This window comes from Struthio camelus, chromosome 12, assembly GCF_040807025.1.
Source record: "Struthio camelus isolate bStrCam1 chromosome 12, bStrCam1.hap1, whole genome shotgun sequence".
In the NCBI taxonomy this organism is placed as follows: domain Eukaryota; kingdom Metazoa; phylum Chordata; class Aves; order Struthioniformes; family Struthionidae; genus Struthio; species Struthio camelus.
This window is the reverse complement of record NC_090953.1, coordinates 8,242,807-8,265,197: the sequence shown is the minus strand read 5'-3', so window position 1 is coordinate 8,265,197 and position 22,391 is coordinate 8,242,807. Positions and strand designations below refer to the sequence as shown.

General features: G+C 42.9%; 1 protein-coding gene across 4 annotated transcripts in view; it reads left to right on the top strand.

Annotated features, from left to right (window-relative positions):
- SV2B (synaptic vesicle glycoprotein 2B) overlaps positions 1-22,391 on the top strand; it is a 74,688-nt gene that overhangs the window by 38,092 nt on the left and 14,205 nt on the right. For all 4 annotated transcript variants that reach the window (XM_068958610.1, XM_009681237.2, XM_009681235.2 and 1 more), the window contains 6 exons: positions 1,215-2,116; positions 15,096-15,276; positions 15,936-16,087; positions 18,404-18,537; positions 19,295-19,384; positions 21,821-21,931. In XM_068958610.1, coding sequence (XP_068814711.1) covers positions 1,591-2,116; positions 15,096-15,276; positions 15,936-16,087; positions 18,404-18,537; positions 19,295-19,384; positions 21,821-21,931 — 1,194 coding nt within the window. In that variant the 5' untranslated portion in view covers positions 1,215-1,590. The remainder of the gene's footprint in view (positions 1-1,214; positions 2,117-15,095; positions 15,277-15,935; positions 16,088-18,403; positions 18,538-19,294; positions 19,385-21,820; positions 21,932-22,391) is intronic.

Below are 22,391 nucleotides of genomic sequence, written 5' to 3'. Positions count from 1 at the left end.
CCAAAAAGTCTACAACATTTGCAGAAGGAGCGATGCCCCTCTGAGCATTTTGTGAGAGTGCTTCTACTGAATTTCTCTTCTGGAGTCATTTTAGCTGTATGATGCTTAAAACCATGCTGCATACCATGTAAATAACATCCTGAAGCACATTATTATTTAGCAGTATTATTTACAGTGCCAATTTCAATGCCAAACATGCACGTGCGCACCTCTGCGTACCCTTCTACAGGTCACCTGACTGGATAGATAAGAAATGCCCACATGTATACATGCACATGCCTACCTAGGTAATTTCAAAGCTCATTTACACTTTATTTAGGCAATTCCAAGCTCAAACTCAAGCTCAAAGCTTAAAGTGAAGTCTATACTTTGTGCGTGCCTACTCTATACTGGCTCTTCTGGCATGAATCTACTCAGTTTTCCACGAGTCTCCTTTCAAAATCCTTGTCAGCAGCTGTGTGCAGCAACAAATACAGGAGTGTACTGGAGCGCCAGCTGGCTGAGAATTGCTTGAAAGATAATGAAAGTCAGGTGTCCACAGTGAGAATGTGTTTAGATGTGACTTGGCTTCCCTTAGTTTTCCCTGCAGAGAGCAGTGATTCCATATTAACTTATTTTTTTGCGCTCTGTGAAAATCATCCTCCATCGATGGAAGAACAGTGCTTAGTGTGACTTTGGATTACTTTGTTTTGGCACATACAGCTTGTCAGCTCCACATCTGTTGCACAGACAGGGAGATACTGTGGAGGAAGAAAAATTAAATTAAATTTGGGATCTGAATCAAAAAGAAATCCAAGCTTATATTTTGTGTCATTATAATGTTAGCCACTCATAGATACTGCAGATGAGTGTGCTTGGGGTAGACAGACAGAAATATCTGTAGTAACCTGACAGCTCTGTTCAAGCAACCCTACTCGGTATTATTCTACTCTCAGAAGAAACCAGCATCACATCTGGGAGGCAGGATTTCTAGGAATGACAGAGTTTGGGAGCAGACATTATTTTAGATCCTACTTGAGGTTTCCACTTAGATTACTTAGTAATCTTTAATGCTCTTTTCTGTACTAAGGCTTTGGGTTCTCCCTGTTTTGAAGATGGAATAATGTTCCCCAAATACTGTGTTGATGTTTGAGATGGAAAAGTGTGCATTCAAAACACTGGGCATTAAACTCAAGCTTACCACTTTCTCATTGCTATTGTTTCCTCTTTCTCAGGACATGACCTTCACCATCAGGATGAATCAGGAAAAACCTGCCAAGTCATCCTAGCTCCCTGGCTGTACAATTTGCTGTTCCCTTGCTGTTCACCAGCCAGTAGCCCCACCTCTTCCCACCTAAAGAAAGGAAGAAGCCAGTAAGTCACAAATGATAGCTGAAAAGTGAAACATCAAAAGCTGTGTAAGACACTCTCAAGGAGAAAAATTACAGTACTTCTCCATGTGAGCCGGGGAAACTGTGCATAACATCAGTTCCGAAGAACAGCGACAAATGTTCAAGTAGCCGATACCAGAAATTGCACAAATAAACACATACATATATATTAGGGTATTTACACACAGTGATCTACAGAATTTAGAAATATACCTTCAGAATGGATGATGGATACAGAAATGCAAACCTCTATCAAGGGAGCAGAGGCATAGGTAGGGAGACCAACGAAGTCTCAGATGACTATAGGTACCAGGATGGTAACTATGAAGGATACACACCCAATGACGGCTACTACCGTGGTGGGGATGAACCTGCTCATGAAGAAGATGCCCAGAGTGATGTTACAGAAGGCCATGATGAAGATGACGAAGTCTATGAGGGGGAGTACCAGGGAATCCCGCACCCAGATGACATTAAAGACAAGCAGAAGAGAGCCCCTGCAGCAGCTGATGAGTACAGAGACCATGCTGATCTTATGGCAGAGAGGATGGAGGATGAGGAGCAGCTTGCCCACCAGTATGAGAACATCATTGAGGAGTGTGGCCATGGACGCTTCCAGTGGACACTTTTCTTTGTTTTAGGATTGGCGTTGATGGCAGATGGAGTGGAGGTGTTTGTGGTTGGATTTGTCCTGCCCAGTGCTGAGAAGGATATGTGTTTATCCAGTTCAAACAAAGGGATGCTGGGTAAGTGCTGCTTGCAAACAACTCTTCTTACACGGTAGGCAGTACCTGAAACATCTTATTCTAGTGACTGGCTGATTTCGGGATCTTCTGGTGACCCCTTTCTTATTTTGTATGTCACACATAGTCATGGCTGGATGGATGTGATTCAAGAGGGGTTTTGCATGCTGTTGAGAAGGCAGCTATTCAAAAGGAACAGACTCGTACCACATCTCAGCACACCTTCTCAACATGTTATGGCCCCAGCACTGGTAGCTGCAGGCAGGATCTAAATGAATCAGGCAGCTTGCAGTCAGCAGGTCCGCATGGCAAAACTCTTAAGGGTGTTTAGAGGCAAATATGTGGAAGGTCAAAGGTGGCATTTCCTACCCGAGCATCTAGTGCCTCAGATTTCAATGCTTTTAGGAACTAAACTGTAATGAGAGATCCACAAACAGTACTGTCCAAGCACAATAGACACAACAGCTAAAGGTCTGCTTGCTCTGGGTCATTTGGCAGGCTGTTACATTGTGGCTCCCAGTCCTGCCCTGGGAGTCCCCCTTTCTTTAGTCTAAAGTCCCAAGCAGCAGATCAGCTGTGCAGCCAGTTCCTTTTTCATGCTAAATTCTCAGACAGAGCCATTTGCTAATATGTACTGAGTCAGAAGGAGCTGATGGAGGTTTCTTCTTAAGTCTGTAGAATGAAATTAATGTTTTGCATGGGGACTATAGGGTCAGGCTGCTCCCAACATCCACTACTCCCAACATCCACTTTGCATCACCATTGACACCTCCCTGTGGTCAAAACACAAAGGCTTGGTTATTGTGACTGAGACTGGGTGGAACGGTTTGGAGGAACAATTTTTTCCCTCTGCACATAATAAACTAAATATGGTATGAAGTCTCCCAGATATCTAAGAATCAGGAAAGCATCCAGCATGTCTCATACCGAGAGTGAGCCATGCAATTGTACAGCGTATCTGGAAGGCAAACAAAGTGGCTCTTGGAAGAACACTTTAGGAGGGGAATAGTGTGTCTGGATGGATGTGTACAAGGGTCATAGGGAAGTCATCAGTAGTTCATGCATTCTGGCCTAGAAGCCCTGTCTGACTCAAAGTAAATGCAGATTTTGGATTAGACCCTGGGCCTTGACTTCAGTCTATTTGTATTACTTTCATGTGGCACAGACGATAATTATCCTTATATAGAGCTCTCACCTTGGTATACCTAAAGTCTTAGACAGTTTTCCTTTTTTTCCTTCTGTTTCTTCTTTTTTCTTCACCGAACTTGGGGATTAGGATGTTTATTTCCACAGTTAGCTCATTTTCTATCAAGTTTTGTGCTGTAAAGAATTCGGTAACATATTTGCTTTACAAAACACTTAAAATTCCCAACTTGAGGGAGCTCAGGTCAGATTTCTAAAAGCGATTTGCTCACAATTGGATCCTGGTTTCAAAGGGACTTCAGAATTCACCAGCTCCCTATGGGGCAGGCCAGCTGGATGCATTTTCAGTGATGAGACCCTTTTTGAAAATCAGGTCATTTATTTTGGTGATTAAATGAAAGTGGTGATCTTTTGAAATTCTAAGCTCATGAATTTCTATCTCTGTACAGCTCTGTTTCTAGTACGCACTAGAATCAGAAAACTTCAAATGTCACAAGAAAAATCTATCTTTGAGGTATTTCTGGCCTAATCACAGGCAAAAAAAGAACAAGAAATCTCATGAGAGTTCATTCTCCTGCCGTTTCCAGCTCAGTACTTGCAAGGCTGAAAGTTCAGAGTGTTCTGATAAGCTCTGGATAAGCAAGGAGACATTTGGGTCCATATCCAGCCCCAGTTCCAGCCCACTGCATATTAGCAGATCTAATCTTGAATTTCTAATTTAGGGAAAAGCATTCTTCTTTCTGCCTTTTCTGCCTGCTTTTAAGGAGCCCTTTTGAGAGCCCGGTTTGTAGAACAATTTCTTCTCTCCTTAGCCTGTTTGGTTTTGGGAATCTGCTCTCAGAGCTTGCATTCACACTATCTTGCGGCTTAAATACGAAGAAAAAGAAGTATTTTCCTACAAATGAAAGCTGATTCATATCAGGCCGAAGGAGATTAGAAAGGCAGAAGGGAAAGTGGATATGTATTGTAGTATTCTGTTGGTACTGTACCAGAGGTACAGGGCTCTGATTTAGTATGCCATTTTGTTGAAGACACTTTTTCGGCTGCTGGATATTTCTCTGCTGCAGCAGGTTAAACACATGTGGGAGGTTTCCTTTTGGATCTGAGGTCTGTGAGACGATCCTTTGTGAAAAGGGATTAAGAGTGGCTTAGAAAGCATTAGATTGCAGAGTAGTGCATTGATATGAATAATGAATACTCAAGGGCATCTAGTGTGCTGGCCAGTGAGGATGCAAGGAGACTAGCGCGGGTGTGGGGCTGCTGGATGGCGTATGAGGGGGAAAGTGAGGATTTCTGGGTCTGAACTGGAGAGAAGGAGGGCAATTGTCTGCCATGCTAACCATGCAAGAGGGCAGCAGCAGGGAGGAGAGCATGAGGAAGGTTTGGCAGGCAGCGGGGTACAGCAGAGACAGGAGGTTTGGTGGCAGCCTGCCTCCAGCACAGCCTGGTGTCCCATGTCCTGCGCCCCGCAAGAGGGTTTCATCCCCTGCCTGAGCAGCTTTGGGTGCTCTGCATGATAAGGACAATCACATATCAGCTACCGGAGGGGGAGGCTGAGAAAGTGCTATTGGTGGAAACAAGAACATAATCTTCCTCAAAACCTTTCCTGGATTAGCTTCAGCGCCCATCCACCGCTGACTAGGAAAAGATGTCTCATAGCAAAGCTCAGAGCCTCTAACATATGCTCGCTCCCCTTGGGGTTTCCATTTCCTTGATGCTCCGTGGGTTGTGCTATTGCAAATTAATCTTGTTAATGTGCACAGTTCAATGATACTCGTAGGCTGATTTATCACAATAATGGGTAGCAATCAGTGCCCTTTGCCTCAGTTTATGCCTAATGTGCAGTGATGATCTTGCAAGAGTGTGTCTGCATGAAATGAATGGCGGGTTGATTAGAGAGGGTAGAGCTTTTCCTCAAATTATCATGCGGGGTCATTACCCACACATGAGTTACTGTCTCTTACCTCATTGCTATGTACCAACAGATATCAGCACAGGAGCCCGTGTTTATTCTCAGGTGACTGTTCATCTCGTTGCATTTTTGCTAAGGGAACATGATCAGGTTATCCCAGATGGAGTTAGGGTTGCCTCTGGGCAGCTGCTAATGTTTAAACACATGAGAATGTCTCAGCCATAACAGGCAAGGCTAGGAGGGAAGAAATGGAAGACAAATCAGGTAAGTAATCAAATTCTCTCAGAAATAGGAACAGAAAAATAAGAGAGCTAAAATAAATGCCCCCTAAAGACCGATTTAGAGAAGTTCGACTTTTGCTAAAAGGACATTTTACATTAAGTACTCTGTGTATTGCATATTTTTCCTCCCTCAGAAAGCAAGAGTGGAAAAATATCAAGCAAATTATGGCCAAATTATGCAAAAATTACAAATAAACAGATGCCCACAGTATTTCATGAAATGTGTGAAAAGAATATGACACATCTTAGAAAACGTTTACATTTTGTTCTGAAAATAAACATCTCTACATCAGATGCAAATTAACAACTATTTTAGCCCTACCTATCCCTAGCAGGATGAAACACATATTTTGAGTCTTCCTGTGATGTGGAATGCTATTTTGAAGCCAAGTGCAGAAGTATAACAAAAAAAGAAACCAACAACTGTATATATTTTAGCACTTTGATTTTATGAATTTTAAACACTAGTTGTTAAGAATAAGCTTGTTAACTTGTAATGAGTTTACTGCCTTTGTTGAGCTTTGTCTGGCAACAATAATAATAAGGAATCTACTAGATTTCCTGAAATAGAATATTCCTTTTTTTTTGATTTGTTAAGGACAATCAAATGAAGGGTCATAAATGTTATATTCACTTATGTACTGAGAGGCATACAATATTATTATTTGGGGAAGTATCATATATATTTACATCTTTAAATGCTATTAATTGCCTCTCAGAAGACTAAACATTGTATTTATAAGCACAGAGCAGTAAGTACACGGCTCATATTAAAGATGGTGTTCTAATCATGTCTTAAACTTGTTTATACTCTGCATATAAAACCTCAAGGCACAGTTAAAACATCAGACTTCCCAGATTCCCGGAGAGGCAGATATCTTACCATCATTTCACAGCCCAGTAAACTGAGACAAGGAAAATTTAAGCACTTTGTTCATGACTGCAAAACAACCCCCACAAATGCTGAGAATAAAATCTCAGCCTTTCAGGCACACAGCTCCCTTTCTCTTTATGATTTAGTTATAAGATTTTAAGGAGAATATCATCTTACAGACTCTTACTTAGGAATGTTAGATCAAAAAAAGAAAAACATCCTATTAGTAATTATGCAGTTATGGAGAAATTCAGGCTTGGCCATGCGAGCGAGGTTAAACAGGAGGTGCGACATCATCCCTGCTCTTAGCTGTGTGAAGAGGCTGCTTTATTATCAGCCGAGATAAAATTTAGCCTCAGCTTCTCATTGACCCAAATTTACCTGATATGACAGTAAATCCTAATCCCCTCGGCAGAGCTCAGTAGCTTTTCTACACTACTTTTTCTTTTCTCTTTTTTTTTTTTTTTTTTTTCCCTGGATAAAGGTTTGGGAGCCAGGAAGCGGCTCCCTTGCGATGCTGTGGCCGGTTGCCCTCGGCAGAAAGGCTGCCGCGAGGGGAAGCAGCGCTCCGAGCAGTGGCAGGGTGCCTGCAGCATGCCATGGGCATTAGGAAGAAAAAAGCTGATTTGGGGATATGGAAACTCGTTGCAGTGGCAGTGGAGCTCTGTGCAGGTCCCATATGGAGATGGTTGAGTCCCCCTTTGTAAACACAGCGGGAATTTCATCTGACAAGAGCCAGCAGGGACAGGTTTTCGTTTAACAGCAAAGGGTTCGTTAGGCTTCCTCTGTTGAAAACTTTGATTTAGCTCAGGGGCTGCGTGTGGGGGAACCAGATGGTCCTATGAATATTGTACTGATGGACAAATCCTGTGGGGGGGACTGTGAAACCGGCTAAGCATAAACACCCACCCACGCCATGCTGGCAGCACTCACTGAAACCCTTGGCGTGTGTTTCCAGTGCGGCGTCAAAGAGTTTGCGGATTCATGCATCCACCTTTCGCTCGAACATGCAGAATTCCCTCGAACTCGGCAGCCATAATTTGCCTGGTATCCACCCCCAGACTTCCAAAAATAGAAAGTCTTGTTTCAGATGTGTGACCCGTTTCTCAGTGGTAGGACCATTAAGAGTAGGTGAAATATCTCTGCTTGTATTTAATCAACATGCCAAGTGCAAATCCTTTCATTTGATTTCCGTGTACAAAGTCAGTGAGGTTCATGGGTAACGCACTCATAAGCCTACAAGCGAACGCAGATAAGAAATTTCAAGAAGAAGGTGAAAAAAGATGACTTATCCCTCAGCTCATCCTCTGATGGGGCCATTCCCCATTCTAGGAAACACTGGTCGTTGTTAGAGAACAAATCAGTCAGGGCTACTGGGTTTTGTTGCTCTCTCTTCAAATCACTCATACATAATCTGATCTGGTGCCTTGCCTCATCCATCTCTCAAACAGTCCAGACCTAACTCACAAAATTTTGTTTGTGTCTGTAAAGTGCAGCCTGGTATGACAGATGCTACATGGGTAAGATTGTTTGGATTTGGCTTGTATTACAATAGGACCTGCAAGATATATAAGGTCATAGTCCTTCTGGGCTGTCAGGATGCCTCTTCCCCAATCAAAAGCCTTCTTTTTATGGTAGGCCTGTCCAGTTAGTGTCCTGTGCTTTGAGAGCGGGTAAGAGTGTCCATGTTCCTGTTGTTACTGGCTCTGCATAAATCTGCTAACAGAGATGAGATGCTCCTGTACCTGCTAAAGGCACATCTCAGGCAGCTTCCTCACCTTACCGACAGCACAAAGCACTCTGGGGCTAATACTTCCCATTGGGCTATTTTTTCTGCTTAACTTTTCCCTTTATGCCCAGATTCCTTGTTGTGGCTTGAAAGGCACTATTTTCAGATGTGCCTAAATTCTAAGAACTTTAGTCGCATTGATTGTCAATGAAAGCAATTCACACTTGTGATGGAGATTTGGATAAATCTTGCATTTTTCCTTTTCATGTTTGAAGCCCTTATGAGTCCACTTCTAGTTACGTTGAAATAGTAACAAGATGGTTTAGCACGTACATAGTGTCTCTATTTATTTCTAGAACTTCAGCTTTTAAGTTCACAATTCCTGCCTAACACAGGGCACATAGTTTCAATGAAGGCTAATGAATTTCTTGATATAAAAATATTTTATATATTACCTCTTTTCTGGTGGGAATAAGCCCAGTGGTCACATATTTTCCTTATAACTGCAGCACTGGATGAGTCATAACCAGAAATTTATTAGAATTTCATCTCTTTGGTTTTCCATAGATTTTATGTGAGGCTGTTGCAGACTTTCCCACAGGCATTCATTGTACTACATTACAGCGGAATAGTCTGCAAATAATGGCATATATGGAGTTGCCCTTAATATTTCACCTATATCTGCTGCGTGTGTTTATTTGGAAGCTGAACTCTTTTAGCACAGTCTAAGTCTGCCTGGATAATTGCAAGGTCTGAAGTTAAGTTTATGGTTTGGATCCTTGTAATGTTTTTCCTTAGAATATTCTGTGGACAGAAGTTAAACAGCAGAAGAAATATTTATTTCAGTTATTCAAAAGAATCACTTTTCTTTGCCCAGTCCTTGTTAAAATTTGAGTTTCTAGGATTTGATACGAGTTGCATCTCTTTCAGAAGTAACAGTGACTGCTATGGTTCTCCTCACAATATTCCGGAAGACTATGCCTTCTGCATAGAGGCTACATGAGCAACTTTACCCCTTCTCTCTTGGTCTGAGCTATGTTATTGAACAGTTTAGCATTTTAGTGGCTGCAATATTGTATGTGAATTAGTGATTTAGTGATCCTATAAGTATGGGCACCACTCAGATGGGATCTGACTAAGCAATTGTTCGGCTTGTTTCTTCTCCCCAAATTAGTGAAGTGACATCATGCATGCTGCAGTACTGTGGTGGCCAGGCTTTCTAACCCAGCGAGTCTGTAGTTGCAGCCACGTACCAATCTCTTAATACAGCTGAGAACTGCAGGACAAAGGCATTGGTGAGCCAACAGGAAGGGAAGTTCTTGGAGAAATTTGCTAGAAGAACAAGGTAGTGTGACGCGCCACTAGAGGGGCGTCCGGGATTCTTTCGTATTCTGGGATTAGTTGCACTGAACTCGAGAGATCATTCTTTGTCAAATGTAAGAATTTATTAGATCTAAGCGGTTCTACACATATGACGGACACTGGACAACACTAAACCATTAACAGCAGACAATCTACAAGTATAACAAAGCTAAGAAGTATAGTAAAGAATTAAAAACACACACATATCAGAGCTCTATGGTTAAGCCACGGAAGCACAGTACAATGACTGCTCTCGGATGCACGGTATAATGACCGCTCTCGCCCTTTCCTTGTCCTTATGGGCCACCCCTCCGGTATAGTTGTCCCCGGATTGTTCTCACCACGCTCGAGCTGCGCCAAGAGGATTCAGGTTCTCTCTGGCAGTTGGCATCAGGGGCGTCCCCGCTGATGGGTGGGTTGTCGGGTCCGCAGGCCAGCTGACGGTGAGTCCGTGTCCACACCGAGGTATGTGGCTTACTTCCTTTTATCCTTCCTGGGCTTAGTTCATTAATCAGTGCCAGACCATAGCTGGACAATGGAACAGATGGTCTTAGGTGATAACAGTATGGATGCTGACAGGATGGTCAACAGGATGCTTATCAGTACATTCAGCAGCTATCAGTGCGCATGTTTAACAGTTGCACGTTTAACAGCTATCAGTGTGCACAGTCAGCAGCTATCAGTACGCACATTCAACAGCTATCAGTATGAAATTCCAAGCTATCTAGGTGCTTACAGTGTGAGTCTGCGGTGTCACTTCTCCTTTGCTGACTAGGTTTGCTCTGCACTCATGCTCTGCACTCATGAGGCTACGGCAACCCCACAGTGTGGTGGCTCTGGCCGTGGTGAACCCGGGGTTCCTAAACTCTTGGGGAGCACCCCAGAGCAAACCCCTCTTCTACGGGCTGCACCATCCTGAGTCCCATGCTTGCCTGTGTGGCGCCTATCAGGTAGTCTCCTGGAAACACTAGTAGCAAGTGATGCATGGGACTCTTTTTAGAAGTGATGAGCTATTGATGAATACATGCCAAGGCAGGCATTCATGAGGCATTCTAACCTTGAGTTTGGGCTCCCGAGCTCAGAATCTGCAGGTCTTTGCCCATAAAAGCAGCTTCATGCCACTTCTCAATGGCTGGTTTAAAACACAGTGCCAGGCTGCCGCAAATTCCCAGGCCAAGCCCTGAACCCTCTTTGCCCAACAGGATAGCGTGCTCCAACGCAGAGCGAGAGGAACCCTGAGTTAGTACTTAGGGTTGTATGACTCTTTAGTAGGATAATGAATACAACTGGGAAAAAACTTTAGAGCAAGAGAAAGAGGAAGACATCTGAGTGTTTCTCAGGCTGCTAAACCCTCCCTTTCTAAGAATGAATGGAGGTCTCTAGATCACTGTTTTTCAGCCTAAGATCCTTGATGGATCTATTAGCCTTACTGTGACTGCTGCCCTCTCCTTCCTGATTCATGCATCATTGCAGTCTTTAAATAATAAATCTCTCTGTTTGTGCTCCAGATAGGGATAACTGTGTTTGCTTTGTCTGCCCTTCTCTGGGCACTGGAAATCAGAATCAGGCGCCAAGAAGTTTTACTATTCCTTCTCCAAACTCTTTGTCCAACCAGTGATTTTTATGTATTTTAGGCGTAGTACTCTGCTTGCACTTTGGTGAAAGTGTTAAGCTCTGGAGAGCATAGGCTATTGAGCTGATGAGTAGAGCCAGTGCAGAAACTTCTGCAAGATGAAGCATACTGGGAAGCTCGCACTCTCATGTCCTGATGTATTACAGTGAAGGCCAAATCAAACTCAACTTCCGGGTTAAATAAAATAAGGAAACTAGCATGTCAGTGCAAGAAATGAGTTCTCGGCACTGTGGGTATTCCTGAGTATGATCATTAAAAGCCTTTGCTGACAGAAGGGAGTGTAACACTTGCTGCAGCTGAAATGGCCAAGTCAGGTATGCCAGGACCGAAAGGGGTTATCCACAATATGTTTGCCTGAGTGGAGCATCCGTTCTTCCTTCTGAGCTGGGAGGCTGCTGGGGTCATCCCTGGCCAGACGGTGAGCTGCCCTACTGCCAGCAAAGGTACCCAGTTATAATAAATAACGGGTTAGAACACAGTAGCAACCTCCTCCACCTCCTCCTCCTCCTAACCTAGGACACTTTCTGTTATTAAGAGGCCTTGGATGAACATCTGCCGTCCAGGGATTTTCTCTGCGAAACAAGCAAACAAACAGACAAAAAAAAAACCCCAAACTCCACCTTATCATTCATTTTTCATCTGAGTTTGGCATTGTGAGCTGAGCTGTGCAGTGAACCATTTGTCCTGTGTTGGTAGGGCACCCTCAGAAGAGGTGTCTGCAAAATACCAGTGAATAGTTACAGGCTGTATCATCACTTCTGTCTGCTGACTGAGATCAGAGCTGCTCCCTTAGATATGGCTCAAGAGCCAAGGTAAAAGCATTAAGCATAAGAACTGCTTTAAGATTTATTTTTCATTAAGATTTTGAATTAATATGCTTTTTTCTAAGTTCTCCCTTGTTATTCACGCCCCAGTGAAGGAATTGGAGGCCAAAGTTAATAGAAAAAGAGATCTCAGATTCCCAGCTGTGTACTTTCTTCTCTGATTGCTGCAAATCAGTATCTGAAACCTTTATGAGGAATGAGCATTGATATTGATTGTACACAGCTGAGTGCTTACTGTGGCAATAGGATCATGCAGGGTGCTGGTAAAATCCTATGCCACTGTTTTGGTACAAAGACAGTTAAGAGGCGTGAATAGATCTGAGCAGGTCTTTTCCCTTTAATACATAAAATCTGATTTTCTGGTAGATATTGTGTGGATAGAAAAAGAAGCAGAACAATTCACAGAGGTAATCCCTTAGCTCTGCTTATGGAACAAGGGCAGATTTCCACTTCTAGTCAACATGAGACTAGTATCTTGCAGTAGCTTTCTGCTGCATAGCTTTTGATTTAGTAATGCTTTTCAAACCAAACGCAGACATTTGCAACCCAAAAGAAAGGCAGAATCAGCTGCCAAATAATTCTATGCATTAGTCCTTAGCTAGCTTTGCTGGATGGCACAGAACAGACCTTCAGCCATCAGACCGATCCATATGTTTACACATTCACATATTACAAAAACGTGTGAAAAAATCAGGATCCCCACAGTAGGAGTTCTCCTGCCCATGCTGTCTAAGACAATACAGTAAGTGCTCTGGGAACAGCCTTTTGCACTTCTTTGCTCCCCAGAAAACACGGTGGTTGCCACCAATTTCTTCTGAAATGTGACAGTGATATTTCTCTTACTGTTTGAGCCCTACCTCGAAGTAGAAAGCTTTGAGACCTATCCAACTCATTAGTGAAGGAGTTGCCAATGCAGTAATAATCTACTCGCATGTGCTGCCCAAAGCCCCCCATGTCAGCAGGCCAGCAGGGCCAGTTAAGACGTGCAAGAAAGTCACCTGGTCACCAAGTATTTCAGCCCTGCAGTGCAAGGGCAGGGGCAGTACCAGCCACACACTGCACATGGATAAAGCGTGAAGGGATTTGTCCTTCATGTGGTGAAGATCAGTAAAACTTCAGTAGAACAGACCTGCTGATAGTTTGTTTCCTTGTGGTCTTATTTCATCTGGGCTCATTCAGAGAGTCTTGGAGGCAAGTGCTCCTGCCTAATCCCTTCCATCCTTATATCTTTCCTGTCTCAAAGGAACGAACAGAGATTTGCTTATTGATAAGCCTAAAGCAAAAATCTGAAGCCCAGAGGCCAAATACAGCCTTGTTGTTTGTTCTTCAAAGACCTGATCCATTTGCTGCCTGCTGGTCGATTAATCGATTCTCAGATGTTTTCCCTTAACAGCAGTGCAAATCATTTCACTCTAGCTCATCAATTTTTCCAGCCCCTCAAGTACCGGTTGGCACTGTATGCTTTCATATTTCAAAAGCTTAATATCTGCTTTTGCTGTCTTTTCATAACTCCTGCAGGCTTCAAAAGGAATTTTGCCAGCAAAAGGACCAAAGTTTGTGGATCTTCATGGGAATATTCTTCTTGGTCTCTAAAGCCTCTAAATCTTGGAAGTTAATAAAATAAGTGAAAAACAAAATTCCTGGAGCTGGGAAGGTTATTAATTACTACTATTCGCACTGCTACCCCTAAAGGAGAAATGGCAATATAATAGGTGGTCCTCCTGGTGGCAGTCTTGGTAGAATAGCCAAGGACAATGGCCCTGCTTTTTTGGCCAGGGTTGTGAGCTGCATAGAGCGTACTCAGAGAAGAGAACCATTCAGCCTAAAAGTATTCACTGAATACTAAAAGTATTCACTGAAATTATCTTTTGAAGACCCCATAGTAAAAGATCTAATGAAGTCAAGTTAAAAATAAGAACTTTTTTAAAAATAATGTCAGGGTGGTTGATCTATAGTGCAAACTGTCAAGATAAGCAGAGGATCTTCGCTTCTCCTTAAATTTTCAGATCAAGACCTTACTACTTGCTATAAGTTGTCCTTTAGTTAGATATCAGATCTTGGCTCAGTAACAGAGCAAGTATCTGTGCTACACAGGTCAGACTGAGTTTATAGCCTGATCCTTTCAGGTAATGCTATGAAAACTGGAAAGTGAAAGAGCTGGTATGCTCCAAAGGAAACATGGGTAAAATAGGTAACCTGCAAAGAGATTTATTCATGCAGTCTTTCATGTCTCATGGTGTTCTGCGTGTAAACAGCAACCAGGGAGAGCCTCCTCCCTACACATCCTCAGTCCCATTGTGCTCGGGGGGTGAGTGGAGTTAAGACATCAGACTTATGTTCTGTAGCTGATAGCACATAGCTGGGACACGTGCATGCTAAGCTGCTTATGGCTGGCCATTGCTTACGTGCAGGGGATATGTGAGCAGTGAGGCTGGGGAGGGAAAGACATGGCTCTGGTAAAATGAGGGTATGTCTATACTGCACAGTGCAATACAGTAGGTAGCAATCCAAGCTAAAGGGCAGATGGGGAAACTAGGTTCTACCAGTGGACAGAGAGTTTCTGGCGCTTGAGATGGCTCATCACGGGTCAGCAGAAGTATTTCTACTTCTGTGTGTAGTGTGCAGCGTGGAGGCACCTTTTAAGGCTTCATGTAGAAACTCCTGGCATCTGCCTTGTGTTCAGAACAGGCTATGCTGATTCCCAACGTGCGAAACCTAGAAGGAATGAATAGCCAGTTACTAGAGTTTTAGATTTTAGAACAGCTCCTATTTTGTTTATTAGGGCATATTAATGATTGTTTGGGCAGTAACAGTGTCTCCGGAGGGCACTCGCAAAGAGCTTTTTGTCTATACCTGAAAGTAGCTCTCTTTAAATTCATGCACTGTTTTTGAAATACTTTTACTTCATAGCTTTTGGGAAAACAAGAAGTTGTAAGAAGCATACAGAGCCCAGACAAGTCATACCCATTTCTACATTCTACATGCTGATTCATAACAAAATAGACTTTTCACTGAAAAGGCTAAGATGTGTGTGAGGTACAGACAGGCCCTCAGTGGTATCTCCGTCTCCATTTTCCTCTGTTAGGAAGTTCTTGGGCAGCAGTTGGCTGTAATTTGGGGGAACAGTGCTGATGTTGACTGTGTATGGGGTAGCAAACTATTTCCACTTGGCAAATGGGAGAGTGGCTGCTATCGAATTCACTGTCTCTCTCTCTCTCTCCTAGGCTTGATAGTCTACCTAGGAATGATGGTGGGAGCTGTTGTGTTGGGTGGCCTAGCTGATAAACTGGGAAGGAAGAAATGCCTCATCATATCACTTGCAATCAATGCTGCCTTCGCGTTCCTTTCCTCCTTCGTCCAGGGATACGGATTCTTTCTCTTCTGCCGCCTTATCTCTGGCCTCGGGTGGGTAACTCTGGCTAGTCTATCAGCTATGGGCTCCCATTTCCCATGAGGGTCCTGTCACTGCTTGGCTGGAACTGTGCAGTGGTTGGGTTTGAGAGGCGTGAAACGGAAGGACTGGCTGGACTGCTGTGGAGATGCACCTCAGCCACTGAGCTGGGACAGCCCAGCTGTTTACCTAGTGTGGCTGAGGTACCTTGGTCATGTCAATAGAAGCATTAACAGTAAGAAAGTTTGGTCATTGATGTTTTTCTTGTACTGCCCAAATAGTGAATGAAAGTCAGGCAGATTGATAAATGTCTACCTAACTTTTTTGCCCGACTGCCAGGGCCTCCAATGAGCCCCTGCTATTCCTATTGCCTAGCTGGTTTTAGCCTCCCTAAAATGAGAACTTGCCAAAGAAAAGCAGAGGAGATATCTATGTGAAAAGCAGGGCACTACACTACCTTTTTATAAACTGTGTAATAAAATCAGCTTGCAGAGCATAACAAGGTTCTTGCTTATCTCTGATATCTAAGACCAGTCCAGCCAAAGAGAGATTTGAACTTTTCCTCCATGTATGCAGTGAGTCTATGAGTGTGACTGTCCCTTTTAATATAAGCAATCATAAGACATTCGTGCAAAGACTTTTATTCTTCTCATGTGTTATTTTTCCTCCTCAGTATTGGGGGATCACTCCCCATTGTGTTTGCCTATTTCTCTGAATTCTTGTCTCGGGAGAAGAGGGGGGAACACCTGAGCTGGCTGTGCATGTTCTGGATGATCGGTGGCATTTTTGCTTCAGCGATGGCTTGGAGCATCATTCCACATTACGGTAATTGCTTTGTACTTTCAGCTTTTGGCAGTGGCATATTTATGCGTCACTACGCTACCTCAAGCCCACGCGCGTAACATTAGTCCTCACACAGCCTAGCACAAACAGCACTGAAAATAATAGATACCTGAAAGGCATAGGGCTTGAGGTGTAGTTAGACATTTGTTCCCAATATAATAGTATTGTAATTTGACACTTTAACATCTTCAGGAATTAAGACCACAGCTGGCCTTTTATCAACACCAAACTTTTCCCTGCAATTGTGGCATTTTAAAAATTCTATCTTACAGTGGAGGACTGTCTTTTTCACCAGAACAGTTATACAGCAGAATTCGTAGTTCCTTCGAGACTCACCTGGCAAAATTGTCAAGGTCATAAAAGCTAAATCAATGAAAAATAGAAGTCTGATAAGTTGATTGACTGATTGATTGATTGATTGATACTAAGGCTGCAGATAGGACTGGCTCTGTGGCAGGAGGGCTGCTTTGTATCAGAAGTTTCAAATACATCATTTGGAGTTGTACTGTCAGAGCCTGACCCCTTAATCTAAATGCCAGTGAATTCAGAGGGGAAACTGAATTGAGATTATGTTGATGCTGATTGCAAAGCTCATGTTGATGTTGATTGTAAAGTTGGGCCAGTAATGAAAAATAAATAACTTTAATGAGGGAATTACTGGGTGCTAAGAATATTAGAAGGGAGGACACCACACATGCTTTCCCTGAGCCAGATGCCAATGTTCTTTGGGTTATGTTTTTGGAGATGTGTCTCTCGGGCACGCAATGTGCTGGGGCCATGTCTGATTTGACCTAATCTGGTTTAGAAGTGGAATGGGTTCCCTATGCAGCGCTGGAAGTGGTAGAGAAACAGTAGACATGAGGACTCTGAAATATGTGTGCCCTGAGGAACAAAAATCTGCATGTCACGCGGTCTTCCTGGTAACTCTTGTTCATATTCCTAAGAAAACATCAGACAGCAAATATCTACTGGGAAAGATTAATTCCCTCAGTATCCACTGGCACCAGCTGTTTGTAAAATCCTGTTTGAGGAAAGTAGGGCAGGCCACAAAGACCTTGAAGGAAAGCACAAATATCCATCTATCTATCTATCTATGATCTCTGTTTTAATGTGCTTAAAATATATTCAGTATGAAGAAATGTTCATGGTTTTGATCAAGAAGACACAGATTGTTGAAACAAATATATAAACTTGCAGCCTAGTGATGTCAGGTTGAAACAATCTTTCATTAGCTGCAAATGCATTTGCTTTAAAAAGCCCTTAAAAGATAATATTTACATTACCTTTATGTATTTACATTACTTTTATTTTCTAGATGGCTTTTGATATTACGTAACTTGTGTTTTTACATTTTGTGTGCTGTAACTTTTCTTCTTATTTCCCAAGATTCCCTACTCTTTTGGAACTTGGTGAAAGGAGTGCAGCACCATGACTGGAGGAAATAAGACTTCTGCAAAAAACATTTTTTCTTTTTGTTTCTTTGTTATGCAAATGGAAATGTCTGTAGAAAAAAAATTGAGAGATTTGAGTCTAGGAAAAGTAAACTTAGAAAAAATGTTTTTATTCAAGTTTGCATTTGGTATGTGATTGCAAATGCCTTTTGATGTTTTAAGGAAGTGTTTGCACTGGTGCAGGTCCCTAGAGGAGCAGCACAGGAATGATGCTGTACTTGCTGCTACGTGGCAGGGGCTACTTGACCTTGTGGGGCAGCAAGGAGCAGGCAGGAGACAGGGGAGCCCAAATGCAACAGTAGGATCTTGATTCTTCTGAGTTTGAATCCCAGCTCATATTTCATATATCTGGAAAAAATAATCTTACTTTCCTAGCTCACTTCCACAGAAAAGAAAATACATGTGTGAGTTATGAGTCTTGAAGGAGCTGTTTCTAACATGCTTTTCAGATCAGAGAAGATTTAACCATTGTAAACTCTTTGTAACATCAGCAAGAAGCAATGAATTATGGCCCTGGATCCTATACCCGTTCCCAGCCTTGCTTGCCTAGAGCTGCAATTAGCTATTCTTATTTCTAGATGATTTCTAAACCTAAAGATGAAAGAAGTTTTTAAAAAGAGAGATCTGAGCAAGAATGCATTCAGTTTTCCGTAAGGAACATGAACTCACATACCATTATCTATTGAACATACTACTTAGCCTTTGAAAGAGGTCATTACTAAGTACAGCAAACTTTCAGCCTGTCCCCATATTGTGCAGAGCTGCACAGTCCAGTTCAGAGCTGCTTTAGAGAGCAAAATCAGAATGCCTCATCAGTATTTTTACTTTTGTCTCTTGATGTTTTCAGGCTGGGGTTTTAGTATGGGAACCAAGTACCACTTCCACAGCTGGAGAGTCTTTGTGCTTGTCTGCTCTCTGCCCTGTATCGCTTCTCTGGTGGCACTGAAATTCATGCCCGAAAGCCCACGGTTTTTGCTGGAGGTAAGATGATTCATCTGAACATTGTAGTAGAGGATAACTGGTCCCTAATGTGTCCCCATCTGTCTGTTGTTGTCCCATCAAAAACACATAACACAAATTCTGAGCAAAAGCACTCCTTCACCGCTTGCATATAATAACTCTGTGGATCGCTTAAAACCTAAAGACTACAGACTATGGGGTTAATCAAAAATGGATAGTGTTTCACTGCTGAATGCTGCACAGGAAGAAGGCGGCAAAGGCTGGGGATTTTCTAAATTCAACATTTTGAAAACATCTCTCTCAGAGTTTGGGATTGTAACTAGTGAATCTTGGAAGAAGAGTGAAGAGCAAGCAGATGAGCTGGGTGAAACACATAAACCTCAGAGCTCTTAAGCAAGTGTTATTTATTTCCATTTCACAGATGCTGTCACTGCAGCAACACCTAGCTCTTGTTAACCCTGCAAGTCCTTAGCAGAGATGGAAACAGAGCTCAGGTCTTCTGAAACATTTCCTCTACTCTTGTCTGGACATAACACTTCATCCCTGATTCCTCTCCTGCCCCAAACAGTTTTAGGGTAATGCCTTTCTCCAGCCACAGAAACACTGCATTCCCTGTGAATACAACGCCTGCTCTCAGCAGTTTGCCCTTAACACAGCCAGTGCTACGTGTGTGCATCTCCACTATATTGGGCCTCTAGTACTCGTTTCTCTATATGCTTTGATAAACTGCAGAGCTGGGAACAGCAACATTTATTCTCCCTTTCCTTGGGGTTTCCAGATAGGTAAACACGATGAAGCCTGGATGATCCTTAAGCAAGTTCATGACACCAACATGCGGGCCAAGGGCGAGCCGGAGAGGGTGTTTACGGTGAGTTGTTAGCAGTCATTGGCAGGTAAAACGAAAAGCTGGACTTACCTTCCCTGCTGCAGCACAGCACCAATATTATCCCTCCTTCCAGAGGTTCACAATGTGACCTCCCCTAGCAATCAGAAAAGGGACTGTGGGATGATGTGTTGGGCATTTACAGTCAGATACCAGCTTGTTTTTTCCGAAAGTTAGTCAGTCCTGCTCAGTTGCAGTGAGTACTCTTCTTTCCTGATGTTAAACTATAGCATGCAGATCAGTGGCTTTCTAATTACACGTGCACTTAATTGGTCTGCTCTAGGAGACTTAAAACAAACGGGAGAGAGTATGTGGGAGATCTCAGTCACTCCTTTCTCCATTCAGGCTTCTAATCAAACTCTGATTAAACTTTATGTACCCCCTAATGAGCTTCCCAAACTCTATTTGCCTCCTACCTAATCTTTAATCTTTCCAAGGGAAAGTGAACGAGTGGTGATTACTCACTAGTCCGCTGCTTGTTGTGAAAAAGCTCACACCAGGAGGCTTGATTAATAGTAAAATCAGGTAAAAGGCGTATGCTGGGGTTAGCTGCAAATTACTGTAATTCAGTTGTAAACTGTCAGTGAGCCAGACAGGGAATAATTCTTGATTTATGCTTTTAAAGATGAGAGGACACATGCTCTTGAAGGATGCGGAGAAGGGAGAAAGGGAGATATATTTGTGAGCAAAACATGTCTTTTAAGGCAAAGAAGAGAGCAAGTTTCCCTATTCAGAGGACTTATCATGAGATAGGGTCCATTAGGAATGATCCTTCAAGAATATAAAAGATTAATTTATGTAGATGACAACTGTGTGAAGATCCAGATAGGCATTTAATGAGTATATGCTGTTTCTAGGCTACAGACCATTCAACTAATGTGAACCTTGATGACAAAGGTGAGCAAGAACAGCATCTCTCTGAAATCCCTAATGGGGTTTTCTATAGTGCCGGACTGGGTATGGTGTCGAGCCTGGTGTGTCCTTGACGGACCCAACCTGCTGCACTCCTCTGCTGTGTGGGGCTGTGGGGAGATTACAAGGTGTGCTGTGGCACGTTGGCTGTACATGCGTGGGGAACGTGCACATGTAGCTGAGCTGCGCGTACTCTGCTCACGAACATGAGCAGGCTTTTCAGATGCCTTTCAGGGGCCAGGCTGCGGGCTGCCTGGGAACAGGTGCTATCATGCCTGCATGGTGCTGTTCCTGCTTCTAATGCAAGGGGTGTCCCGAGGCTTTTAGGAGTCAGTCTGCATTCACCTATGAGACTCAAGAACGTGCGTCTCCAAGTAGAACACTATGAGGATCTGCGCTGACTACAGAAATCTGGAGAGGCTGTAGAGCACCCATTAGTGCTTATTACTCCAGCCAACAGAGACACGAATGCTATGTGATGCACTGATCTTAAATATCGCACCTCGAGATGTGGAGTGTCTGTTGAATCAGGATTTACTGACATCCGTTGGCACGGGTGGACGTTCAGTTCGGCTGGTGTAGTACAAACTGTCAGATTTTGTGTTTTTCTGATAGGCCAGAAGTTGCCAGTTTGTCATGAGTCAGCTGTTACAGGGACAGTTCCCAGATCTGACATTTAAACAGTGCCAGCAAAAAGAACACAGCGACAGTACAGCCAAGCCAAGCGAATCATTCCTACTTAGTAATTTAGTCAGTAAATTTTCACCTCATTTTCATGTTTACAAACAGATCGTGCTTTCCTTGAACATGTCCTTTATTCAAAGTTACTCAGTAAATTTTTGCTGGGATTCATTCTGAGGCTTCAGGAGCAGTTCAGTTAAGGTGTATAATACAAAAAATTCAGTCTGCCTTGATGGAACAAACTGATTGTATGGTGAGATTTCACGTTGTGGTTGGATCCATTTTCAGATGCAAAGATTTCCATCTACACATTCATTTGTCATAGCAGTTCTGTCAGTGGTATTTAAAATGTGCCGAACTGGGGAATATTCCTTCCAGTTGTATTTGAAGAAAGATCCTGAGGGCATAGTTTGATGTAGATACGATATGCTAATCGTGCAGATACTTTTTACAGTACTTGCCCAGTCCTGATCTCTGATGGGGAATCTAAGGGCTACAGAAATCACCTAGCGCACAGGCATAAACCAATAAACCAATAAATGAAAGATTGAAGTGGACGTGATGCATCAGAAATATTTCAGGAAAGGAGAGAGAGAGTGAGAGGAAGGAAGGAAGCAGGAGGGAAGGCAGGAAGGAGGACTTCTTCCTATGATAAAATCTCTCACTATAATAAGATCAATTAAATCACTTTCTAATGATAATATTCAAGGAAAAGATAGTAAGGAACTCCTGGTGGCAAACATTGCTGAGAAGACAGTGAAATGTAAAATCCACCCAATATCAGCCCTAGAAAATTTGGTTCATTTTTTTTCTTTCTTTTCTTTTTAGGTGTCCTATATCAAAACTCCAAAGCAAGTAGATGAGTTTATCGAAATCCAGAGCTCAACAGGGACCTGGTATCAGCGGTGGCTGGTCAGATTCACCACCACTTTCAAACAGGTGAGAACAAAAACCATCGCAGCCGGGCTTTTGCACTTTGGAGTCCAGTGCTCCATAGCTTCAGGCCATTGCATTCTGAAATCCTGACCTTTGCTCAAAAAGGCTGCTAGTGTTTGCCAAGGCGTGTAATCTGACTGCACTTACTATACATATGCGTGTACATGCAGGCTGCCACAGTGCCAGCCAGGTCCCAAAATGACCATATGAGCACCATGGTAGTCACGCTGCACTAATGGCTGAGCTTCCAGGATGAGATAGAGCCCCGAGAACTTGACTCTCCTTCTAAATGGATTAATATTGATTCCTTCTCACCCAAGCCTAAGTGACTTTACCACCCCTAGTGGATTCGTAAGAGTGCTTGCTCCTTGCTCTTCCTAAGGGTGAGTTTCTAGCGCTGTTATATTATCTCTTCACTTAATTTAAAATTCCCCACAGTCTATGTGGTTTACCTGTGCACATG